At 35.9% G+C, this 22,727-nt stretch overlaps 1 protein-coding gene across 1 annotated transcript; it reads right to left on the reverse strand.

The window, feature by feature from the left end:
* Positions 1 to 8,613: 8,613 nt before the first annotated feature.
* Positions 8,614 to 16,028, reverse strand: LOC311306576 (cyclin N-terminal domain-containing protein 1-like). Its single transcript, XM_084435066.1, has 7 exons — positions 15,791 to 16,028; positions 14,874 to 14,949; positions 14,618 to 14,798; positions 14,376 to 14,538; positions 14,143 to 14,287; positions 9,068 to 9,164; positions 8,614 to 8,938 (listed from the first exon to the last, which is right to left on the reverse strand). Exons 1-7 carry the CDS (start codon positions 15,963 to 15,965, stop codon positions 8,837 to 8,839), a joined length of 939 nt encoding a protein of 312 aa, XP_084291192.1. The 5' UTR covers positions 15,966 to 16,028; the 3' UTR covers positions 8,614 to 8,836.
* Positions 16,029 to 22,727: the final 6,699 nt, after the last annotated feature.

A 22,727-nucleotide genomic window follows, 5' to 3' on the forward strand; every position in this document is an offset into this window, starting at 1 on the left:
CCAAGGCTTCAAAATATAGTAAAAACAGTAATGTTGTGACGTATTATTCATATTTAAAATAACTGTAAAATGCAATTTATTCCTGTGATGTAAAGCTGAATTTTCAGCATCATTACTCCATTCCTCAGTGTCACGTGATCCTTCAGAAATCATTGTATTATTCTGATTTGCTCAAAAAACATTTCTTATTATTATTAATGGTGAATACATTTGTGCTGCTTCATATTTTTTTGGAAACTGTAATACAATTTTCTTTAGGATTCATTGATGAATAAAAAGTTCAAAAGAACATTTTGAACAGTTTAAAATGTTTTTTTTTTTTATTATTATCATTTTAAATGTCTGTCACTTTTGATCAATTTAACGCATCCTTGCTGAATTAAAGTATTTAAAAGTATCTGGTTGTGACTCAAAATTGCTTCACTGTATGCCAATGCCAACATTTGTTATTGTAACCTTTCTCTTTTTTTTTTTTTTTTTTACTTCACTAAAAATGTTCAAGATTACCTATTCCAGAAATTGAGACTTCATTATAGCAAAGGTGTTTTCGAAACATATTTTGTACGAATTGCATTTTTATTGTAGTCGCATCACTGGCCCTCATACATTTTTCTTCAATCTTTAGAAGAAAGTCTGCTGAGTTTGCCTTCACTGTTTTCTCTCTCTGGTCCTGATGCTTCACATTCTTTCAGAGTTCAGGAGGATAGAACTTTAAACGACATCAGCTGTCACAGAAATCCATTGTTGAATGAATATTATGAAACGCATTAATCATTCAGTCCATCTGTTCTTTCCGTCCCCCTTGTGGCCCAAATCATTACAACTCTCTCATTAAATACGTTTAATTTTCGCTCGTGTTGTCCAGGGATTCCAAATTAAATCCTCACATTGGTGGGAGCAAATAAGGTAATGAGCTAACTGTCAAAGAATAAAGCTATCAGAAAGGCTACAGAACACATGCTAGACAGATTTTCTGGCATAATTATCATTTAATCATGTAAGTGTTTTCAGCCAGAAACACTTTTAATAATAACATTTGATTGTGATCTGCTAGAGCTTTTCTCACAACTGACCAGTGTTGAGGATTGGTCACTTTTAAAAGTAATGCGTTACAATATTGCATCACTCCCTAAAAAATACTTAGTTGCTTTTTATGGAAAGTAGTGCAGTTGTTAATGTTATGGTAATTTGGTGTCACTTTTTTCGGGCTGGGCTTCCTTGTTTTTATTTAATAACAAAAAAATTGTCAAATGTAAAGGCCCTTTCACACCAAAAGTGAAATGAATAAGCCTCAGACTGAAAGAAATGCATATTTACGCGCGTACAATAGAGGGCGAAGCTAAAACTAACCTTCAGCTGTGCTGACATTCTAGATCGCAGGAGAAGAAAGTTCAGCAATAAAAACAAAAAACTTCAAAAAAATCATTATTGCTTATTACTATGGTTGAATTGATCAGCAAAAACATTGGTTAATAAAGTGAGATTAAATACATAAAGTATTATTTGTGTTTTTTAACATATTTAATTATTGCAGGTTTGTGTAATATTCTGAGTTTGCATTTCACTGTTTTATTCGTTTTTAGGAATACTGAAAATGTTTTTGTTCTAGTGAGAAGGTAAATTTCACATTTTGTCTAGACCTACAACAACTCCTGTTCTCTCTCAACACGTGGACGGAGAGCTGTCGAGAGCTGATATTTTGTATATTTAAAAGTAAAGTTATACTTTTATAATTACTTGAAAAAAGTAATCTGATTACATATCTTGCATTACTTGTAATGCATTACCCCCCTGCAACTGACTTAATATAATGTAAAAAAGGACGAATATAAGATATTTATGGCTGTGACTATAAAGTGAAGTTTTGCATATTTTGGCATAGAGTCAATGGTTAAAACTCCTGGCTTAATAAGAACTGCAAATCGTTCTAAGATCAGAATAAAATGCTTTATTACTTCTATCAGGTTTTCAGGAGGTGAAATGAACAGCGCAGCCTTCATATTCAGATGCTAATGTCCTCTGGCCTTAAAAAGAAGCACTTTTCCAAAACATATACAGTATTTTCATCCCCAGAGGGAAGACCAAAGAAGCTACTCTGCACACAACCAATTGTCAAGTCAAGTGTTTATTAAAATGACTCTTCTTGGAAGCATAACGTCACTGAAACAAAGTAGAAACACAAAATCATAACATTTGCACACATTTTAGCCTTTAGTATTTAACTCCATTTAGCAGTGCATACAAAAGAGTGTTGGGAAGTTGGCTGGTCTGAGGGGCCGTTTACACAACACCGTTTTCAATGTGTTTAGGCCGTTCGTTTACACAACAACTGCGTTTTGGGGGCCTGAAAACACAAACTTTTGAAAATGGGTTTCAAAGAGCAAGTTTTAGAAAAGGATACCGTTGTCTTCTCAATGTAAACTATAAAAACGCAAATTTGTGAACTTGCTGATGTCATGCACCACTGGAAAAAAACAAACAAAAAACAAGTAAAATATACTAAAAGTAAAGTTAAGTAAAATGAACAAAGAAAAATAAGTCAATTTAACTTGGCCAATTAAAGTTTGTTGAGTAATTTAACATGGTAATTTAAGACATGCTTTTGAAATGTATGTTTTACTTCTACAGTATAGATTTTGTGTAACATATATCTACATAATAGAAGTAATGTGGTACCCGAACGCATGCAGAGACCTCAATACTTGGTACAATACACAATAACAATAACATTCGTTGGAACATTTTTGAGTATGAGAATGAAATAATTTTGAGTAGAAAATGATCTCCAGATGTCACAAAACAGCCAGTTATTAAAGGGATAGTTCACCCAAAAATGAAAATTCTGTCATCATTTACTCACCCTCAAGTTGTTCCAAACCTGCATGAGTTTCTTTGTTCTGCTGAACACAAAGGAAGATATTTGGAAGAATGTTTGTAACCAAACAGATCTCGGTCCCCATTGACTACCATAGTATATATTTTTTCCTACTATGGAAGTCATAGTCAACTATCCCTTTAAACCTAACAACAACCATTTGTCGTGTGAAAGTATTATATAATTAATAAATTTATTATTATTATTATGCATGCATATTTTTTTAAAATCTTAATTGAGAGCCTATATGTAATATTTGATGAGCTTATTTGTTAATTAGTGAAAATATTTTTAAAGTGGTTAAACGATTCGCTTTATATGTAAGCTTGTTTCCGCCACTCAATAAAAAAAGTAATTGTGACTTTTTATCTCACAATTCAGATTTTTTTTTCTCTCAGAATTGTGAGATATAAACTCACAATTGCGAGAGAAAAAGTCATAATTGCAAGAAAAAAGTCATAATTGTGAGATATAAACTCTTAATTGTGAAAAAATGTCAGCAAAAATTGTGAGTTTATATCACGCAATTCTGAGAAAGAGTCACAATTGTGAGATAAAAAGTTGCAGTTACTTTTTTTGTTATTCAGTGGCGGAAACAAGCTTCCATTCTTATACATGTATATCCAATTATAATTATTATTATTATTATTTAAAGGTCCATGGCAGAGTTGTTTTCATTAACTAAAACTAAAATCATTTTTTTTTTTACTTATTTTAAGTTAACTTATTTTATTTCAACTAGTTTCAACATTACTTTCTAAATAAAAACTATACACATTTTTTAAAATGCTAAATGAAAAGTTAACAAAAATCAAACAAAATAACTAAAATATGAACTACATTTAAAGTAAAAAAAAACTTTGAAGTAAAATTTTGAATTCAAAAACTATATCAATGACCCTAAAATAACACGGGTCATTTCACACCTCATGTTTCAGCTATGGGATATTCAGCTCTTTTGGATTATACAGAGCGCGTATAAATGATAGTGATCTTTGCCGAGGAGGAAGACACATGCCTTCTTAATATACCCAAACACTGCCTCTCAAACCCTTTCATAAAACATCACACATCTTTAATCTTCTAAAGAGCATCTCCGAGAAAAACAGTCATCTCAGAGTTTATCAAACAGACACACAAGACTCCAGCATCACTGTCGTTCCGCCACGTCACACACGTCTCTTTACATAATGCTGTGCTTTGCAGAACTGTCATTATTTTGACTTATTCCCTCTCCCAAGGACGTGGAAATGACTTTGACAGCGGCTCATAGATGTGAATGGAGGAATCATGTAAATCACCGTATCACGGCACAGCTGACTGTCAGCGCAAGCCCACACAACTCCACTTTTATTTACGTCTCTATAAAAAACCTCAGCTGGAATATAAGCGTTATCAAGAGAAGTTCTCCCCGACGATCAAACCATTTCGGAGTTATTTTGGGGGTGGGCGAGGGGAGACATCACAGAGAGAGTTACAGGGGGCCTGAATTCCCATAAATCCCACCACACACGCATGGCAACAGTAGCCGCATAGCAACTGGTTGCTAAAGAGACGCGAAAGGCAAGCCGCCGAAGGGCTGACTTGCTTACTTGGCAAGTGAGCCGTGCAAAAACGGAATTCCCGAGTGACTGGTAAAAGGCTCCGGTTGCTATGGTGACCTCACAGAGGGATGGAGCTCTGGCATGTGCTTCCTCCCCATGATACACCATTGCAATACACACATTTGCAGTTTGCACTGACCAGGCCAATGAGACGCTTGAAACACTGTAACTAATTGATTAATTGATTGGCCAATAATCTGGTAGAGGATATGAGAGATGATTCCATGCACACATATATAGCTTTTCTTTCCTTTAAGGAAAAGTCGGTGATCCTACTGTAAATCTTTCAATTTTCTACCATTTTGGTAGAATTTGTTTTTAATTAAATTATTAAATAAATACATAAAAGTACTACTTAATTCTTATTTTATTCTTAAATACTTAGTAGAAAATAAATAAACATATTTGCTATTTTAATCAATTTAAGAATTGTTTATATTCTGGATTAATAGAAAAAGAAAAAAAAACTTTTATTATTTTTGTATATACAAGTAAGAATTGTTTATAATTAATTGTAATTAATTAATAGAAAATAAATATAAGATCTTCTTAATTTCTGTTTATTTTCTATAAGAATTGTTTATATTCTGGATTAATAGAAAAAGAAAAAAAAACTTTTATTATTTTTGTATATACAAGTAAGAATTGTTTATAATTAATTTTAATTAATTAATAGAAAATAAATATAAGATCTTCTTAATTTCTGTTTATTTTCTATAAGAATTGTTTATATTCTGGATTAAATACAAAAAAAAATAAGCACTTCTTAATTCAAAAACACTTATTTTTTTAAAATAATTGTTTATATTTTATATTCTGGATTCACTCATAGAAAAATAAAAGTAAATCTTTATTCTTACTTAAATAATAAATACGAATTGTTTATATTCATTAATAAATAAAAAATAAGAGCACTTATTAATTTCTATTTTAATAAATGAATAAGAATTGTTTATATTCTGGATAAATTAATAGAAAATATATACACATTTTTCAAGATAAACCATGGTGTCGTAAATAGTGTTTCACTGTAACATTTCATGTGAAGTGTGTACGTCTCAAAAAGACTCTCCTGTGGCCAGTTAGTCTTAAAGGTTAGTCATCTTATTTACTTTTCTTTTGCTTCAAGACTAGTCATAACTTTTTTAAGTCGGTTACATAAAAAGTAGATTGGTCTAATTTGAATCCAAAAAGTATAAGACTGATTAGCCCTAACTAATTGCCAGTTGGTCAGACTAATTCTTATACAGTCTTAACTTACCGTTATGTTTATACAACCGGCCCCTGCTCTGCTCTTAATGTTTGAGACTTTCCTTGTTCATTGTCCACAATAAAGCTTCTTCTTGGATAACTGAAGGCTTCGATCTGAGATGTATGCACGTGTAGACCTTATGGTTTAACAAAGCATTCATGATAACAAGATAAATAGCGGCCGGCATCCATGGAGAAATGCATACATGAAACAAGATAAACAGCTTTTAATGTCACCTTAGGCCCTATTGCCCAAAAGTGATGTGATATCATGGAGTCTTTAAAGCACAGCCTGGTCTCTAATTGATCTGGCTTATGTCGAGTATTAAAAATGTATCAAGCATATGGACTCGTGTTCTTGTTCTAATCAATATTCTCTTTGGTTACAACTGTAGTCTGTCGGAGGACCCGAACATGAAGAAAGGGGATATTTGTGGCATCTTCCCCAGCAAAGCCCTCTGTTCCCCCGCCAGACTGAAACACATCCACCAGGACTGGATCCAGACCAAAACACAGACAGCTCTGTGGAAAAGCGTTTAGAAGAACTTTTTCCTTAGACATTTATCTCATTTCTAAACACCCTGGCCTGAATTATTATGTTAAATCCTCCAATAATAAAACTGCTTTAGAGCAGTCCAAAGCCTATACCCACGAGAGTTGCAGTCATATATAAAATATGTAAATGCAGGTCCATTATTTAGAAAATGTACAAAGTTGGGAACAAAAGTTTTAGTTCACATAATTAAAGTTGTGGGCAGATTTCATCAAGAGAGTTGCTATCTTTTCTCATTAGCTTGAAACGTTACACAAGAGTAAAGTGGTGTCTCTCCAGCACCAAAGAAAGCTAAATGATAGGAGTGTTTTTTAGAGACATGATGACTCTAATACCTGCTCAAGCATGGTAATTGCCACTGTTGTCTCTCTAGGTCATATTTTAAGATGAAGTGTGGAGACACCAAACAGAAATGCAAATGATGACTGTTTTCAGACAAGTTTCAAGCACTCTATGCCATTGCTCACCACAGTCAACAGTAAGTGCGTTTACATGACCTTTAAAAGATGAATTTCAGACTAAAGAAATGATTTATCTTACTTCTGCATGCATACGTGTGCACTATCCTATGCCGTTTTGTAGTTTAGACTCTAAACTTTAGAGGGAGTAGTGCGTTCACACTGAAAATTCAAGATAGAAAAAGTACACTTTAGTAAATAGCCAGATGAGACGAAAGAACAAACTCTGCATCCGAAATCAAATACTTCCCTAGTATGCAAAAAGCAGTACGCCAAAAGAGTAGTCCAAACAAACAGGTGGAAAGTCCTCAGATGACCTTCTACTTCCCCCAAGATTCTGAAATGGCCATTCGATGGACACTTCACTGTCCCATGAGGTCAACATCCGATCAAAAAACGATAGATAGAAGCAAGTCCCAGCCCTACATTCTTTTTCAATAAACTGTTTCACTCGGATGTACGTCACAATACTTTTTATCAATACTTTCCAGTACTGAATGCATTATAGTTATAATCAACATTTCTTTCACTTCATCCGCCATCTATATTTTTATTTCCACTGAGATTGTATGAGAAATCTCCTTTAGAGAGATATCCAATGCTGCCTGGGAATTTGGCCAAATCTAGGTTTCTTTTGGGCCTTTACATCAGGGTAGGGTTGCACCAGCCGTTCTTAAGTTCTTTCTTAAATTGGAACATAAAGTCCACACTAGAGGCTTAGTAACTACTAGCTAGTTTGTAACTAACTCTGTACTTTATTCCGTTGCACCATTTGTACGTAAGGCAGAACGTTGCTAGTAGGTCGTAAGCTCTCCGTAAAGTAATGCGTAGTCGCATAATATGACGTTTCGCCTCGATGATCCAATAGCAGCCTTCAAATACGTGAGCAGAAGTTGTGTTGAAATGCCGTGAATTTCAGTTTATCCTTCACTCTAACTTCTTTTGCCTCACGTTACTAACGGTAAAAATACGTTTCCATTAAATACGATAGTCTACTTGATCATTAATAATAACATAAGTGTTATTATATGTAAATAACATTCAGAAACTGTATTTGAAATGAAATGAATAAGGATCAATAAATAAATATTGATACAAAAAACATAAGAAATTACGTTTATTGATTATGACTGATATTTGACATGCATAACATGGACAGATGCTCACAGCAGTGGGCTGTTCAGGACGGGTTTGTGTTAAAGAGCCGCTAACAAAGTAATCTTTTCACATAATGTTCTCTCTCTTAAAATGTCAGCATAATCATATATGTCTAAAGAATTGAAGTCTGTCAGGTAAAAGAAGAGCTTATTGATGCAGTTCAGTCTGTCTGATATTTTATTCCAACCGCTACTCCTGATCGGAGGCTGCCGTAAATATTTAGTTTATACTTACTGTAAGAGTTACGCTTCAACTAACTTTAATGGCGCAACACAAAAATATTTAGAAGTGCGCAAGTCATAACTTAATGTCCATTTACGTGAAAACTAGGCTAAGTTGTAACTTACGCACAGTTGGTGCAACTGGCCCCAGGAGTGTGCCTATGCTGCCTCGATGGAGTACCTCAGCTAAAATATAACATGACCTTAAACCATAGTTAGTTTTAAGTCTTGTGAATGAGTAAAGAAATTAAGTGAGACTTAAGTAGGAAGAAGTATGTCTCTGCCAATCTCACAATCCACATAATTTATATATTTTTTGTTCATGGCTTATTTTACTAGATAGCAAAACATAGCTATAATAAAATAAAAATGTAATTTAGTTATAATAAAATAAAATGTTGAAAATATTATTAAATTATGATTGCTATCCATTTAAGTGTCACACTGTTAGCATCATCTGATATACAAGCCTCCTCACACATTCATTTCTTTCAGAAATCGTTGCATAATAAAATGTGAATAACAAGTTATTTTATTGCAATGTTCTCTCTTTACATTGTTCATTCACAACAGTTCATTCTCTTTTTTGAGAGAGAGAGAAATCAAAATAGAAAGTAATATTGTTCATGTTGTGTACAGTTACCATCACTAGTCTTCTTTTATCTGTACTCTTGCTCGAATCTGTTCCTCACACTTCATATTTCCGACTTCAAGTGTCACATGGATTTGGTCTTGGTGATGTGTGTCAGGGTGACATACGCGAAGTCCATGATACTCTTGCCTGAAATCCCTGTTATCCCTGTCAGCTCCTCCACTACCTGCAGTGCACATGAACCAAACACACTAGAATCCTTTAAGATTGTCAAGTTTGAAGCAAGTAACATATTTAAAAACACTTCACAGCTGACTGACTGAATCATGATGTAGATTCAGAAGCTGGTCTGTACCTTTTCCCATGTTGAGATGTGATGAATGAAGGCGGCCACAGCAATGACTCCAACTCCCAGAAGCATGAAATCCTCCGTCACCGACACAAACTTGGCTCTGTTACAAACACAAAATATCCTTCATATTTCCCCAGGCCATGGCAGGTTCCACCGCAAAGCGGTGCGACGTTTACCTCAGAATGAGTAATGGCCTTATTGAAGGAGAAGTGTGTAATTCATGCACCACCAAACAGCAAATATATTAACTAGATTTACATTTCCCGAATGAAATGCGAGAGCAAAACACACCGGCATGAGTTGTGGGCAGTTGGCAGGGCAATGGTGTTCTTAGAGGTTTTTAGCATGTTGTTATACGGTTGCTTGGGCATTACTAGGCATATGCATTATGTTGGCTGAACCAAAAGTTGGACAACTGAGAAATATATTGAAAGCACCAGTGTCAATAACCTGTTAAACAAAGCCAGCTGAACAAACTCTGAGTTCGAGAATAGGAGACAAAACCCTACAAATCCAACCTGGTTTAGATCACGTTCAGCTGGTTCAAAGCGCTCAATAAATTCTCGCTCTTTAAAGGGTTAGTTCACCTGAAAATTAAGATTCTGTCAGTAATCCCATACACAAAAGAAATATATTTTCTGGATATGTTTTGGAATATATGCACATATTTGAAATTGGCCCAATAAATATATTTCATACTTATATTTCATATATTTTTGTTATATTTCAGAATATATTTCAATGTATTTTTTTCTGTACGGGTCCCCAAAAGTGTCAAAAATATATGTGGCATATATTCCAAATACATTGAAATATATTCTGAAATATAACAAAAATATATGAAATATAAGTATGAAATATATTTATTGGGCCAATTTCAAATATTTGCATATATTCCAAAACATATCCAGAAAATATATTTCAAATACAATTCTTTTGTGTATGGGATTACTCTCCCTCATGTTGTTCCAACCCTGTAAGACTTTCGTTCATCTTCGGAACACAAATTAAGATATTTTTTATTAAATCTGAGAGCTGTCTCACTCCTTCATAGGCTTCTCTGCAATTGAAATTTGGCCCAGAAAAGTTAGTAAAGACATCGTTAAAATAGTCCAAGTGACTACAGTGGCTCAACCTTACGTTTATCAAGCGACGAGAATACTTTTTTGTACGTCAGAACGGAGGCTCACTATTGGCCAGCATCACACACATGACCAGCGTCGGCCAATCGTGAGCCTCCGTTCTGACGTACAACTCCGAAGCGCTGCGCTGTTACACTCCGTGAACTCACTCAGAGGCCCACACAGAAGAAAATCAATAGTTGAAAAATCTTTATTTTGGGGTTTTTTTGCGCACAAAAAGTATTCTCGTCGCTTGATAAACTTAAGGTTGAGCCACTGTAGTCACTTTTAACTATTTTAACAATGTCTTTACTAACTTTCCGGGCCGGCAAGTTTCAATTAGGCCTATGAAGGAGTGAGACAGCTCTCAGATTTCATCAGAAATATCTTCATTTGTGTTCTGAAGATGAACGAAAGTCTTACGGGGTTGGAACAACATGAGGGAGAGTAATTACTGACAGAATCTTCATTTTTGGGTGAACTATCCCTTTAAAATCCGAAGCTGTGTCTGAAATCGCCCCCTATACCCTCAATCACTATTCCCTACATTACTCCACTATTATAGTCCACTTGAAGGAGTGAATGAAAACGAGTGAGTGAATTCGGACACTGAGTGCGACGAAAGGGTTTCTGCTTCTGCATAGTTTGTGCTTGCAGTTTAATAATTAATTGAAACGTAGCAAACTGGCAGCTCCAGTAGTAATGAAAAGATTTATCTTGAACTCTGTCATGAAAACCAGCATGTAAAAAAATATATCATAATCAATTATTTATACCTGATATTACTGTAGCCACATTGGACCAGCGGTTTGGAAAATGGATGGATGGATGGTTCAGCTGCGGGCGCCATCATCTGGCATGGGAATTCATTTGGCGTGACCCTCACAGTGCATTATGGGTATTCTCTAGGCTTTGAGCGTACATCAGTTGTACACGCGTTATTGCAGATTATTATATTATTATTATATATTATTATGGAATTGAATGAGTGCCCTTGATAATGTCCACTATGGTTTCGGACACCACTACAAATGGCTGTCCCCTCATACAGTGCCCTATTTAAGGATATAGGGGGTGATTTCAGACACAGTCAGGGTTTGAATCAGAGTTAAATTAAGCACATGCACCTGAAAGTGTGACATGTGCAGCGAACAGCCAATCACACGAAACATGAAGCGCGTCAGTTTGACTAACTTTTCATGAAAGAGTCGGCGCAATTCACTTCTCTGGTGAAGGAGATATTGTTATGAATAACATCATGAATTTAATTTAACACATTTACAAGGCAAGAAAAAACACAACTGCTGCCACAAATGTTTAATGTTTAAATCACTTCACATTAAAGTAGCAATAACATCTTGAACAGATTGAATTTAACCTTTTATTCACATATTGAATATATTTACCAGTTGTGGTAAATGGAAGCTCAAGAATGTTCGCTTGACGATGAGAACCAGTGAGGTTCGTTCTCGTGTTACGCAGAGCGTTTGAGCTTCAGCAAGAACCAATGAGGTTCGTTCTCGTGTTACGCAGAGCGTTTGAGCTTCAGCAAGAACCAATGAGGTTCATTCTTGCGCATCAAGCAGGATCGGTTGAGCTTCTGTTTATGTTCGCTGATCAATGTTTATTTGTGAATAAAAGCCTAAATTAAGTCTGTTCATCATATAAAGTGATAAAGTCTCTTCAGAATAATTGGACAAAACCGCTGAATTCATATTGATTTGTTTTATGATCTCTTTATGAACTTTTTGAAGCGTCAAAGTGGTAGTTGCGTAGCTGTCAATGGAGGGACAGAAAGCTCTCAGATTTCATTAAAAGATCTTCATTTGTGTTCTGAAGATGAACGAAAGTCTTACGGGTTTGGAACGACATGAAGGTGAGTAATTAATGACAGAAGTTTCATTTTTAGGTGAACTAACCATTTAAAGGGATGCTTCACCGATTAGCATTAGGCTTTGTATCAGTAGAAACCCGGTAGTATTTCCCTCCCTCATGTCCCCCTGAGACGAGAGATTTCTGTATTGTGTGTCTGGAAAAAAACCTCTGATGATGCAAAAATCGTCATTTAGCTCATCAGAGGCGAGAGACTCCAGCCAGTAGGAGGAGCTCGTTCCACATGTCTTCAACCCGCCCATAGGGGGATCTCATGATAAAACACCATCTTTTCAGTTTCGAGTCGACTAGTAGCCTAGCTGTATCATTTCTCCCGATACTGCCCTCTGTAACCGGTAGGCGTGGCTTGGGAGTGGCCTCGTAGGGCAGCGAAGCAAGTGCATTCTGGGAGTTGTTGTCTTTCATCCACATGAGCCAAAAATACATTTTCTGGCTTTTCTCAGTCTAGAAGGCACCAACTTCTACAATAATTGCACATTTCTACTACATAAATGACCCAATTTAAATCCACATTCATCTTTCCAGCGGTGAAATATCCCTTTAATTTTGAAGAAAAAAAGATACAAGGGTGGCTTTAATGCCTCAAAAGCTGTCAAAGCTGATTGATCCAGTTTTGTTCGCGATCTCTAACCCAGAATAAAACCTGCTCATGACCAGCCGTATAGAGTAAGTTACCATAACACTGCTAAAAAATAATCAAACTGCTCAAACTAAACTCTAACTTATATAGTCCCTGAAAATGGCTTCATGAAATATGCCATAAAAATGGCAAATTTATAGTTTTCTCAACAAAAATCCCAACCTTTACCTTTAAAGTGTAAGTTGCAGGTTAACCACCACAGCCAATTAATGTGTAAATTAAAGTGCTCTATATGTATATATTTAATTATTTCTGTCTTAAAATGCGTTAAAATAACATTTATTGGGGTTTCTTCAACGGTAGCGTGTTTTCTCAGTTACTGGGTGATGACGTCATAAGAGGAACTGGCAACCCATACTCCGCTAGATTCTTACTGTTTTATGGCTATTTGGAGAACGACTGAGGATGCGGGAAACCATCAAATTCTTTATGGACCACAGCCCTACAATTTTTAACCGGTCAGGCGTGAGAGAGGGGAGCCATGGCACTCAAAGAGTTATTAATGCTTGGTGTGAGGAGAATTAGTGGAGGGTTGGCCAGGTGTCCTGGTGAGTAACGTTAGCTACGTTAGAGCTAGTCTAGCCTGGTGCAAACTTAACCCGGATAATATAACGGAACAAGCAAGTCTTTTCAAAATATTGCCGTCATGTAGAATAGCAAGGAGGGACAACGACTGAAGACATTATTTACTTACAGTAAGTCAGTCCAAATCAGAGCTGCAACGTTAGAGATGCACACACGCCTCAAACGTCATGTAATACCCTTCCTCAATCCACACGTTATCAATTTCTGACGATTTAATTAGCGATGTTTATTGTCAGAAAAGAAAAAGAGAGATCGATGTCCCCATCACTGTGTTTGTGTGGGCTATGCCACCCAGTTGAATCAGCAGTGGAGAGTGTGTGCTGCCGTGAGGTGAACGCGTTTTGGAGTTTAGTGGAACAGCTCGATCTGACGTGCCTGAACCCGTTTGTTTTGCGAATAGCTTATTCTCATTTCAGGCAGGATCACGGTCCCTTTGAAGTCAGCACACACGAGTATGTTTACAATGGAGTTATTTTATCCATAATTTTTTTTATCAAATAAAACATACAACCAACTTTTCTGAAGTTATGTAAGGCGAATATAGCTGCTAGCGTACGGTAATTCTACTAGTGAGTTCCTCTTATGACGTCACGCCCCATCTAGTGGAAGGGAGCGGGAGCGGTTAAAACCACTGTTAAAAGTGCCAACTTTTCATATTATATCAGCATTTTGCTATAAAAAAACAATGGTGGGCGGTTATTATCTTTATGTTTAATAAACACATTGCATTATCTTCGTGAAAAATTTTACCTGCAACTTACACTTTAAGAGCATTCTTTACGAGTAGAGAGAGTCAATAGGGTGGGGAAACAGCAGAAAATTCAGGAGATAGCCTGTACCTTTGCTCATCAGAGGGACTGGGGCATCCGGTGGCAGATATGAGCAATGAGGTGTAGATTGTCTCCCTCTGCAGGTAAATGAACTGCAGTACATGCACACACAGACGATGCAGCTGTGCCACAGGGACTGTTGCATCATTATGGCCTGTGTGAGAGCACAAAACACAGTGTTTTACACTATCTGAGTTCCATTTATAGCTGCTACCTGAGAAAAACACTGGAAATAATCTTACCCAGCACTTCCAAAAGGGTCTCCACGTACGTTACAGGATTTGGGACATTCAAATTAAAGTCGAGAGTTTTTAAAATGAGAATCTCCGAGTCCAAGAGTTGCTCTTTGGAGGAAGGGTAATTGACTGCCTGCAGAAATCTCATTGCGATGTCATTATTAACCACCTAGATGAATGCAAATAGAGCAAATCACAACATAACACATGGAATGTTTGTTTTGTTGAAATTTATGAGCTGAACATACATTCGAGTACAGGTCCAGTTTGCTGGCTATCTGAACGCTCGAGAGGAGGAAGAGAAAGAGCTTCTTCTTGAGTGTTTGGAAGATGAGATCCTCGTAGTTCTCTGGGTCCTCAGATGAAGCACCTTGCATCGGCTGACCTTTCTGGCTGTGGATTAGATCTTCAATATATTTGGCCGTGAACCTAGAGCATGACAAAGTGAAGACGTTTTAAACATATTTATTATGAAAAATGTTCAATCGAGATTCTTTAAATTACCTCTCCAGTATTTCGATGGCCTGATATCCAACCACAGGGTTCAGTCCCAGCTCCTCACAAAGACGAAATACACACTCTGTGGACCGAATAGATGAGGGTGAACAAAAAAGTATCAAATGTAATGGTACAATGTTTTAGATATGGCGGTATATTGCAATACTATAGGAACATGGCTGTTAATATCTATGCTTTTATGTAAGCTCAAGTGTATTTATTCAAATTTTCTAATAATTACTTGCAAATGTATTTATTTCTGTTAAAAACAAGGGAATAAAATAATTATTAATTTAATATTTTGCGATTTTAGACAGTCTTTAGAACAGTGATCTCAAACTCAATTCCTGGAGGGCCACAGCTCTGCAGTTTAGCTCCAACCAGCTCCAACTCACACCTGCAAGGAAGTTTCTAGTAATCCTGAAGACTTGATTAGCTGGATCAGGTGTGTTTGATTAGGGTTGGAGCAAAACTGTGCAGAGCTGTGGCCCTCCAGGAATTGAGTTTGAGATCACTGCTTTAGAATTTAGAATTTTGTAAATGTCAAAATCATTGCATTAAATAATTTTTTCATGATATCTTAAATCTGACATCTACTTTGTAAATTATTTAACTATAGCCTACTTAGAAGAACCTGCTCATATTTGTATTTATACAGAATCAATAACCCTCTTAATAAAATAGAGGTGTGTTGCTAAATGAACGCATATCTCTAAAATTCCGTAACTTTGATGAGTTTCCAAGCGGCAGCAAAATAAAAGTCCCTCTTCCGCCAATAATTTGACAAGAACACTTATCGGACAATTAAAAGATAGGCAGATATATCGGTAGACTACTGAATCACGTTAAGAACATTGTTTATAAATACGTTAATAATTCACTAACATATTACCAGTGTGCTAGTTTGAGGCCAACACACTCACCCACTATTCTCCTTTCTTTGAGACATCCACAGAGATCTGGCACATTCTCCAAGTTGGATTTGTTTCTCTTGTTGAGGTTGGACAGAATGTCGGTTAAAATGTCTAACGACACCAATCCAAATCTCATGCTTCTCTGCTCCTTTGTGGGCGAGGAAAACATAGGAGTTGGCGCCATTTGTTCGTAAAGATTTGTCTTTTTAGACACACAACCTGCACACAACGATTTCCACCAGGTGGCGCGCTTTAACTGAGAGAGCCAATTACTGGAGATTTGTCATCATTGATATATTCATATACCAAAATATAATTATTCAAACCTAACATTTTGAGACTTTATAACAGACACAAGAATATAAATATTAGAAAGGGATTTCAATAAAATCATTGTTTGTTTGTTTTTTCGAAATACCTTAATCAATCACCATAACGACTGTGTGATTTGTCCGTTCTGAGTAGCGTTGAGAAAAGTATCATGATCCACGTGACAACGCCATCAACGTGTTGTTTTAAAAGTGGCCTGGTCAACGTTTTCTTCTGAATAAATTTCTTCCAGGGCTGTGGTTAAATAAAGGCCCAAATACAATACGCAAGAATACAATAAAAGTAACAAAACTAAATTCACTAAAGTAATTAAAGGGTTAGTTGACCCAAAAATGAACATTCTGTCAGTAATTACTCACCCTCATGTTGTTCCAACCCCGTAAGACCTTCGTTCATCTTCGGAACACAAGTGAAGATATTTTTGATGAAATCTGTCAGCTGGATCACTCCTCCATAGGCTTCTAAGGGACTGAAACTTGCTGGCCCAGAAAAGTTATTAAAGAGATTGTTAATATAACGCTAGTCCACGTGACTACAGTGGCTAAATCTTAAGTATATCAAGTGACGAGAATACTTTTTGTGCGCAAAAAAACACACAAAAATAACGACTTTATTCCACTATTCATTTCCTTCTCTCTGGGCCTCGAGTTGGTTCACGTAGTGTTTTTGCGCAGCGCGTCTGTGTTCACGTCACCACGTAGGCTCACTATTGGGCGACGCTGGTCATGTGTGGGATGCGTGTGACGTACAACACTGACGCGCTGCGCAAAAACACTACGTGAACCAACTCGAGGCCCAGAGAGAAGGAAATGAATAGTGGAATAAAGTCGTTATTTTTGTTGTTTTTTTGCGCACAAAAAGTATTCTCGTCGCTTTATAAACTCAAGATTGAGCCACTGTAGTCACTTGGACTATATTAACGATCTCTTTAATGACTTTTCTGAGAAGATTTCAAAATTATTTATTTCAAACACCCAAACTAGTATAATTTTAAACATGAGTAAACAATATAATCTTATTTCATATTTGAATGGCCTATTGTGAAATTAAAACTAAATGTTTTTATTTGTTTTATGTTTTTCTGACCATTATTTTAAGCATTTAGTTTTAGTTAGTTTATTTAAAAAAATAAAGCACAAGCAAACATCTATTTAACAATATTTATGCAATTACATGCCTCTGAGTTGCATTAAACAAGTGAAGCTTGAAAGAAGTCAGTGCAATACACCTGAATGCCACCTCTGTGCAGCTTCTGTGCCTCCTCTGTAATGAGCTACAGTTGTTCAATAAAATGTCATAAATGACTTGTGTTATTCTAAAATTCTCCTACCACTCATCTTCCGTGAAGTGGAGCAGAACAACGTCCCATCAGTCCTCAGTTCATACTCTCATCCACAGACGCCTTGTTTTGGGTGCGGGACGGGGCGTTTTTTACTGTTTGATAAATATGAACAGCATAACGGTTCATGTGCTTGTTATCTCCTAATCAGGACCCGAAATAGATAAATATTAAGTCTGCTCGTTAAAACAAAGAAAAGGAATATAGGAGAATAGTATGCACAAACAACGGGAAAATTATCCGTGCAGTATATGTGCATGTCAAAAACTCAATTCCGATTTGAGGCTTGTGACGTAAACGCGCACATCAACCTGAGATATATAAAATACGAAAACGCTCTCCCTCCTTTAGTGGACTTAAATATCCTAAGTACTACCAGAAGCCCAGAGTTTTGATGGACTGTAGGGCGATAGAAGATCGGTTAAATACACAGGAACTAAACCTTTTAGGGCCTTGTAGGTCAGTAGCAATAAATTACACAGAACTTAACCAGTGTAGAGATGATAAAATTGGTGTTATATGATCATATTTTCTTGACCTGGTAAGAACTCTAGCAGCTGCATTTTGGACTAATTGTAGCTTCTTTATTGAGGATGCAGGACAACCAGCTAGTAAAGAATTACATTAATCTAATCTAGAGGTCATGAATGCATGAGCTAACTTTTCTGCATCTGAAACAACAATGTTTGGGCAGAGGTGTAACCAGCAGACCGTAATCCCGCGGTGGAGCCTGGGTGACGTCTGACCAAGGTGGAGACGGTGGAACAAGGGAGCTTGGTGGAGCTGGTGGGATGACGGGCCACGATCTTAACATTGACAAAGCATAGGTAACACATTACTCTTTCACAAATACACACGGTAAAATAAAAGAGATATAAACTTATATGAAATCAATGTCTATAATAATATGAAAGAAATGTTTAATAGGTTGTGACATTTGTTTGTGATGTTATGTTGTATTTATTGTGCTTTGCTCGTTAATCGTTATTTGCTGAGATGGTCAATATCTCAATTCTCACAAAAGATTAATTGTCTTTTGGTCAGTGTTTAACACTATTGTTCAGAAGTTTTAAACAATTTGTTTATTTGTGAAAAAAAAATACTATACTAGGATAGAATTACAGAATAGGATCAATTATCCTATAATCTTATTTTGTGTATTAGTATTATAAGGCTTTATAATAAGAATTTTTCATCCTTTTATGTATGTAATATTATGTTAAGTTTGTTAGACCGCATATTTTCTGAAAAGTTACAACCAGGCGCACTGGACACTGCAATATAAAACATGTAAATGCCAAGGTTAGTGGTTGAAGTAAATGAAAGTTATTTTCATAAGTGGTAAAAGCAGGACTTGTTCCCTCTCAATTCCCCTTCTTCTCTGTCCAGGAACTCCAGATAATTGACCATATATTTCCTCAGTCCGCCGGCTGTTTCTGCACTTTCTGGATATTTGTATTATATTTACATACATATATTTGCAACTGTGTAACATCAATGAAGCCATCAAAAATAAATTAACTTTTGATATGATCAGTGGAAAACACTTAGCCTGCATCCAATTTCCTAAAACTACTGGTGAAAAGTTCTGACAACAAAAAAACACATAAGAAAGGAGGGGAATACAAAAATTGGAATTTGCAGTCATCATGGGCAATGCAAATAAAGGCATTTATCATTAAAGATTCCAATCTTTTATCTCTTTTCATTTGTTCAATCCTGTCAAATATTGAACGTACAATGACACAAAGGCCATTTAAGCTTTTGTGAACTATATTTAATATACTGGTATTAAATGAAATATTATGTTCACTGGCAAAAGGAGATCTTTTAAGTCACTTTGGAAAAAAGCACTTGCTAAATTAATACATTTAAGTGATGAAAATAATACATAATTAGAAATTATGACTAGCCTACATACTGTATGTTATTTTCAGTGTATCATTTAGGGATGTTTGCAAAATTGTATGTGATGTAGAATGTCTTTACTATTAAATACCCTTCAATTTAGTTTTTAGTTTTTTTTTGTCAGTGCAGAGGGTGGTAAACGTGTAGCCTATATGCATGGTATGAAAGAGTGCAGTACATTTAATTTTTAAAATTGTATTTAATTTAAAAGCATTCTCCCACAAAAGAAAGTGGGTTTCTGAGGAATAGTCAGTAGATTTGCAAAAGCTTGTAAGGCTCATCAGTGCTTTAAAAAGCATTCAAGTTTTTTTTTAGGGCAGATATTTGAAAAGAAACACAATATCCTCACAAATGTACATTCCACTTTATTATCCTTTATATTGTTGAAAACTTATTCTTTCCGGACAAACAGAAAATCTGACCACAAAAATGACTCTCCTCTTGTTTCTTTAGAGTTTCCTAGACCTTTCACTGTCAAAAATTGCTGTAAAAATACAACCAATTTCCTACATTGCAAAAAAGAAGAAGATTTCCCTCAATTGGCTTCTAACAATAGACTGTAAAATAAACAGCCTGGGTAGCGCCTTTGTGGACGTCACTCTGACTATTCCGGTGCCGCTGGCTTATAAAATGTGTAAAGAAGTCAAAACAGTGGCAGGAATTCCTCCATCACACACAAACAAAGATCTGTGAGGAGACGCGGTTCTGATGCCTGTACTGAACTGTGATGGGCAACATCACGACTATGATGAGAACAAACAGGTACGCTTGAGCATTTTGTCCTTCAGGGTCACATCTTGTGATACCATGTCCTGTTTTTGGTTTGTTTACATGTCTTTTGTTTCATTCGAACCGCACCATTTTACAGTTTACTGCTGGACTGTAATTTAACAGTAAAGTACTGGCAGGTGAGAACCAGGTGGGATGCTGGGAAATGTAGGATTGAGTGTGAGTGAGGGAGTGCAGCAGTGAGAGAGGAAACGGTAAAACTCAACTGTTAAATGACTCAAATGAGCCTATTTCCAAAAAAAGTGGAGTGTTCCTTTAATCGAGCAACCAAACATGCCAAGTGTGAACACACCCGTCTCACATGTTTCCCCCAAGGGTAAAGATTTTAGCGGCCACCTCTCCACCCCAATTAATGTCCCAATACTCTCGAGATATCTCTCCTCTCACCCTGATACCCCTTTTGTTGATCATTTAATCACTGGCCTTTCTCAAGGGTTTCGGGTAAGCATCCTTTCTCCTCTGTCTACTTCTTACGTAGCTAAGAATCTGCAGTCAGCTTTAACTGAACCTGAGGTGGTATCTGTCCTTGAAAAATAAGTAAATTAAGGATACATCATCTGCCCTTTCTGTTCTCCACCTTTTTGAGTTAATTTCCTTTGCTTAGCCACATGCAAATATTCAGAGAAAAAGCAGCTGGTTTTTGACATGTCCTTTCCCCATTCTAATAGCGAGCATCAACATATGTTTTCCTTTAGTCCCCTTTTCCTACGCCTCGTTCAAAAATGCTATTTAATCAAGTTGGTCGATGAAGGTGCTTGGCTAGCTAAAGTTGAAATTACCAACACTTCCAAAATGATACTCATCCATCCATCAGAATGGGCTCTCTTCACCAGGATCTCCTCACCACCAATGCAGAGCTTGCTCAATATGTGTGCACCGGTCCTCTCTCACTGCTACTCACTCAATCCTACATTTCCCAGCATCCCACCTGGTTCTCACCTGCCAGTACTTTACTGTTAAATTACAGCCCAGCTGTAAACTGTAAAATGTTGTCGAACCCTTAAAACTATGGTAAATGGCTGGAGCCACTGCTGAATTCTATATGTAAATGTATGGGTAAATTTTTTACAGTGCGTGACTGGACCACAGAAAGATGTGACTGTCCTGGCTTTTCATGACTTCCTGTATGTTTTCATACCTTTTTTTGAACAGTCCCTTTTGAACAGTCTGTTATAAGTAACTTGTCAACTAACTCTCATAGACTGTTAATATCTGCTAATATCTGACTAGTAACTTTGCAAGTACATGCATGTCCACTTATTCTAACCCTAACCATACCAGTCTACTAATACTCTACTAACACTCTAATGAGAGTTAGTAGATACAGGATGAATGTGCAACGTTACTTACAGTTATATGTTATATGTTATAGGGACCATCAAAAGGTATTACTACTATGAATAGGTAATATTTTGAATTGGTTTGGTTTTCTTTTATAGGAACTCTTAAACTGATTAACATTTATTTCTGATTCAGTAAAATTAGTGTCATATATTCTTACAAACTTTTATTTTATTTTGTTGCCAATTTTAACAAACGTAAGATACAAAAACAGACAAACTTTCAGACAATAAACAAGTTATTTCAATAGTTAACAAGAAAAATAATATAAAGAAGCCTGATTTGTCTATTGAAAATAATTTGCCAAGAGAAAAAAAAGTGGGGGCACAAAAAAAGAAAAGCATATTATGAAAGAATATAAAAAATGGTACAAATTCTAGATGTTTTTATAGCTTTTTTATTTATACGTTGAAATTGTATTTAAGTACAACTTCACTTCTTGTTGAGTGGGGTTTACTCTTTGTATATTTACATTTATGGATATAAAACTTTCCAATAAATAAAAGGAGGTTAATACAAAAACCTAATTTGATCCGATTTTTGTCATTAATATAAAACCCAAAAAGAATGTGTCTATAAGATAAGGAAAAATTACAGAAGACATTTTGGACAATCAAGGCATTAATATTACACCAGAAAGACTGAGCAAAATGACACTCCCAAAACAAATGGCCTACATTTTCAGGAGAAACTTCACAAAAAGAGCAGGATGTATCAATGTTACTTCTACATTTCTGCAAAAAAAAAAAAAAAAAAAACATTGACAGGATAAACTCTGTCAATAATTTCTAAGATATTTCTTTGATTTTATTTGTTAAGAAAAAATGGACTTGGACTCGTGCACAGAGAAACAAATAGAACCAATCACAGTGGATTCTGGTCTAGGAGGACAGACAGAAATCATTGAGCCACTATTGTTGTTTCTGAAAAGCACCCAAATGTCCAAAGAGATGGCCTTGAAAACTAGATTAAATTATTTCCTAGATACTGGAAATTGGTATCTAAAAAATAAAATTATAGTAATTAAATAAATTACCATTATTGTCAAACATCTGGTTCTTCTAACAAACTTTGTGCACACACATGCAGTGCCATCTGTGCATGTGTTTCCAGTAGCATGTGCATACACCCATAGCTTACACACACACACACACACTCAAACACTTCATTCCTTTCTGGCTAACTGGAAAACACACAAACCGTAACAAACATACACCAGACTGACTTACTCATAAGGTT

This window comes from Rutilus rutilus, assembly GCF_951802725.1.
Source record: "Rutilus rutilus genome assembly, chromosome: 16".
In the NCBI taxonomy this organism is placed as follows: Eukaryota; Metazoa; Chordata; class Actinopteri; order Cypriniformes; family Leuciscidae; genus Rutilus; species Rutilus rutilus.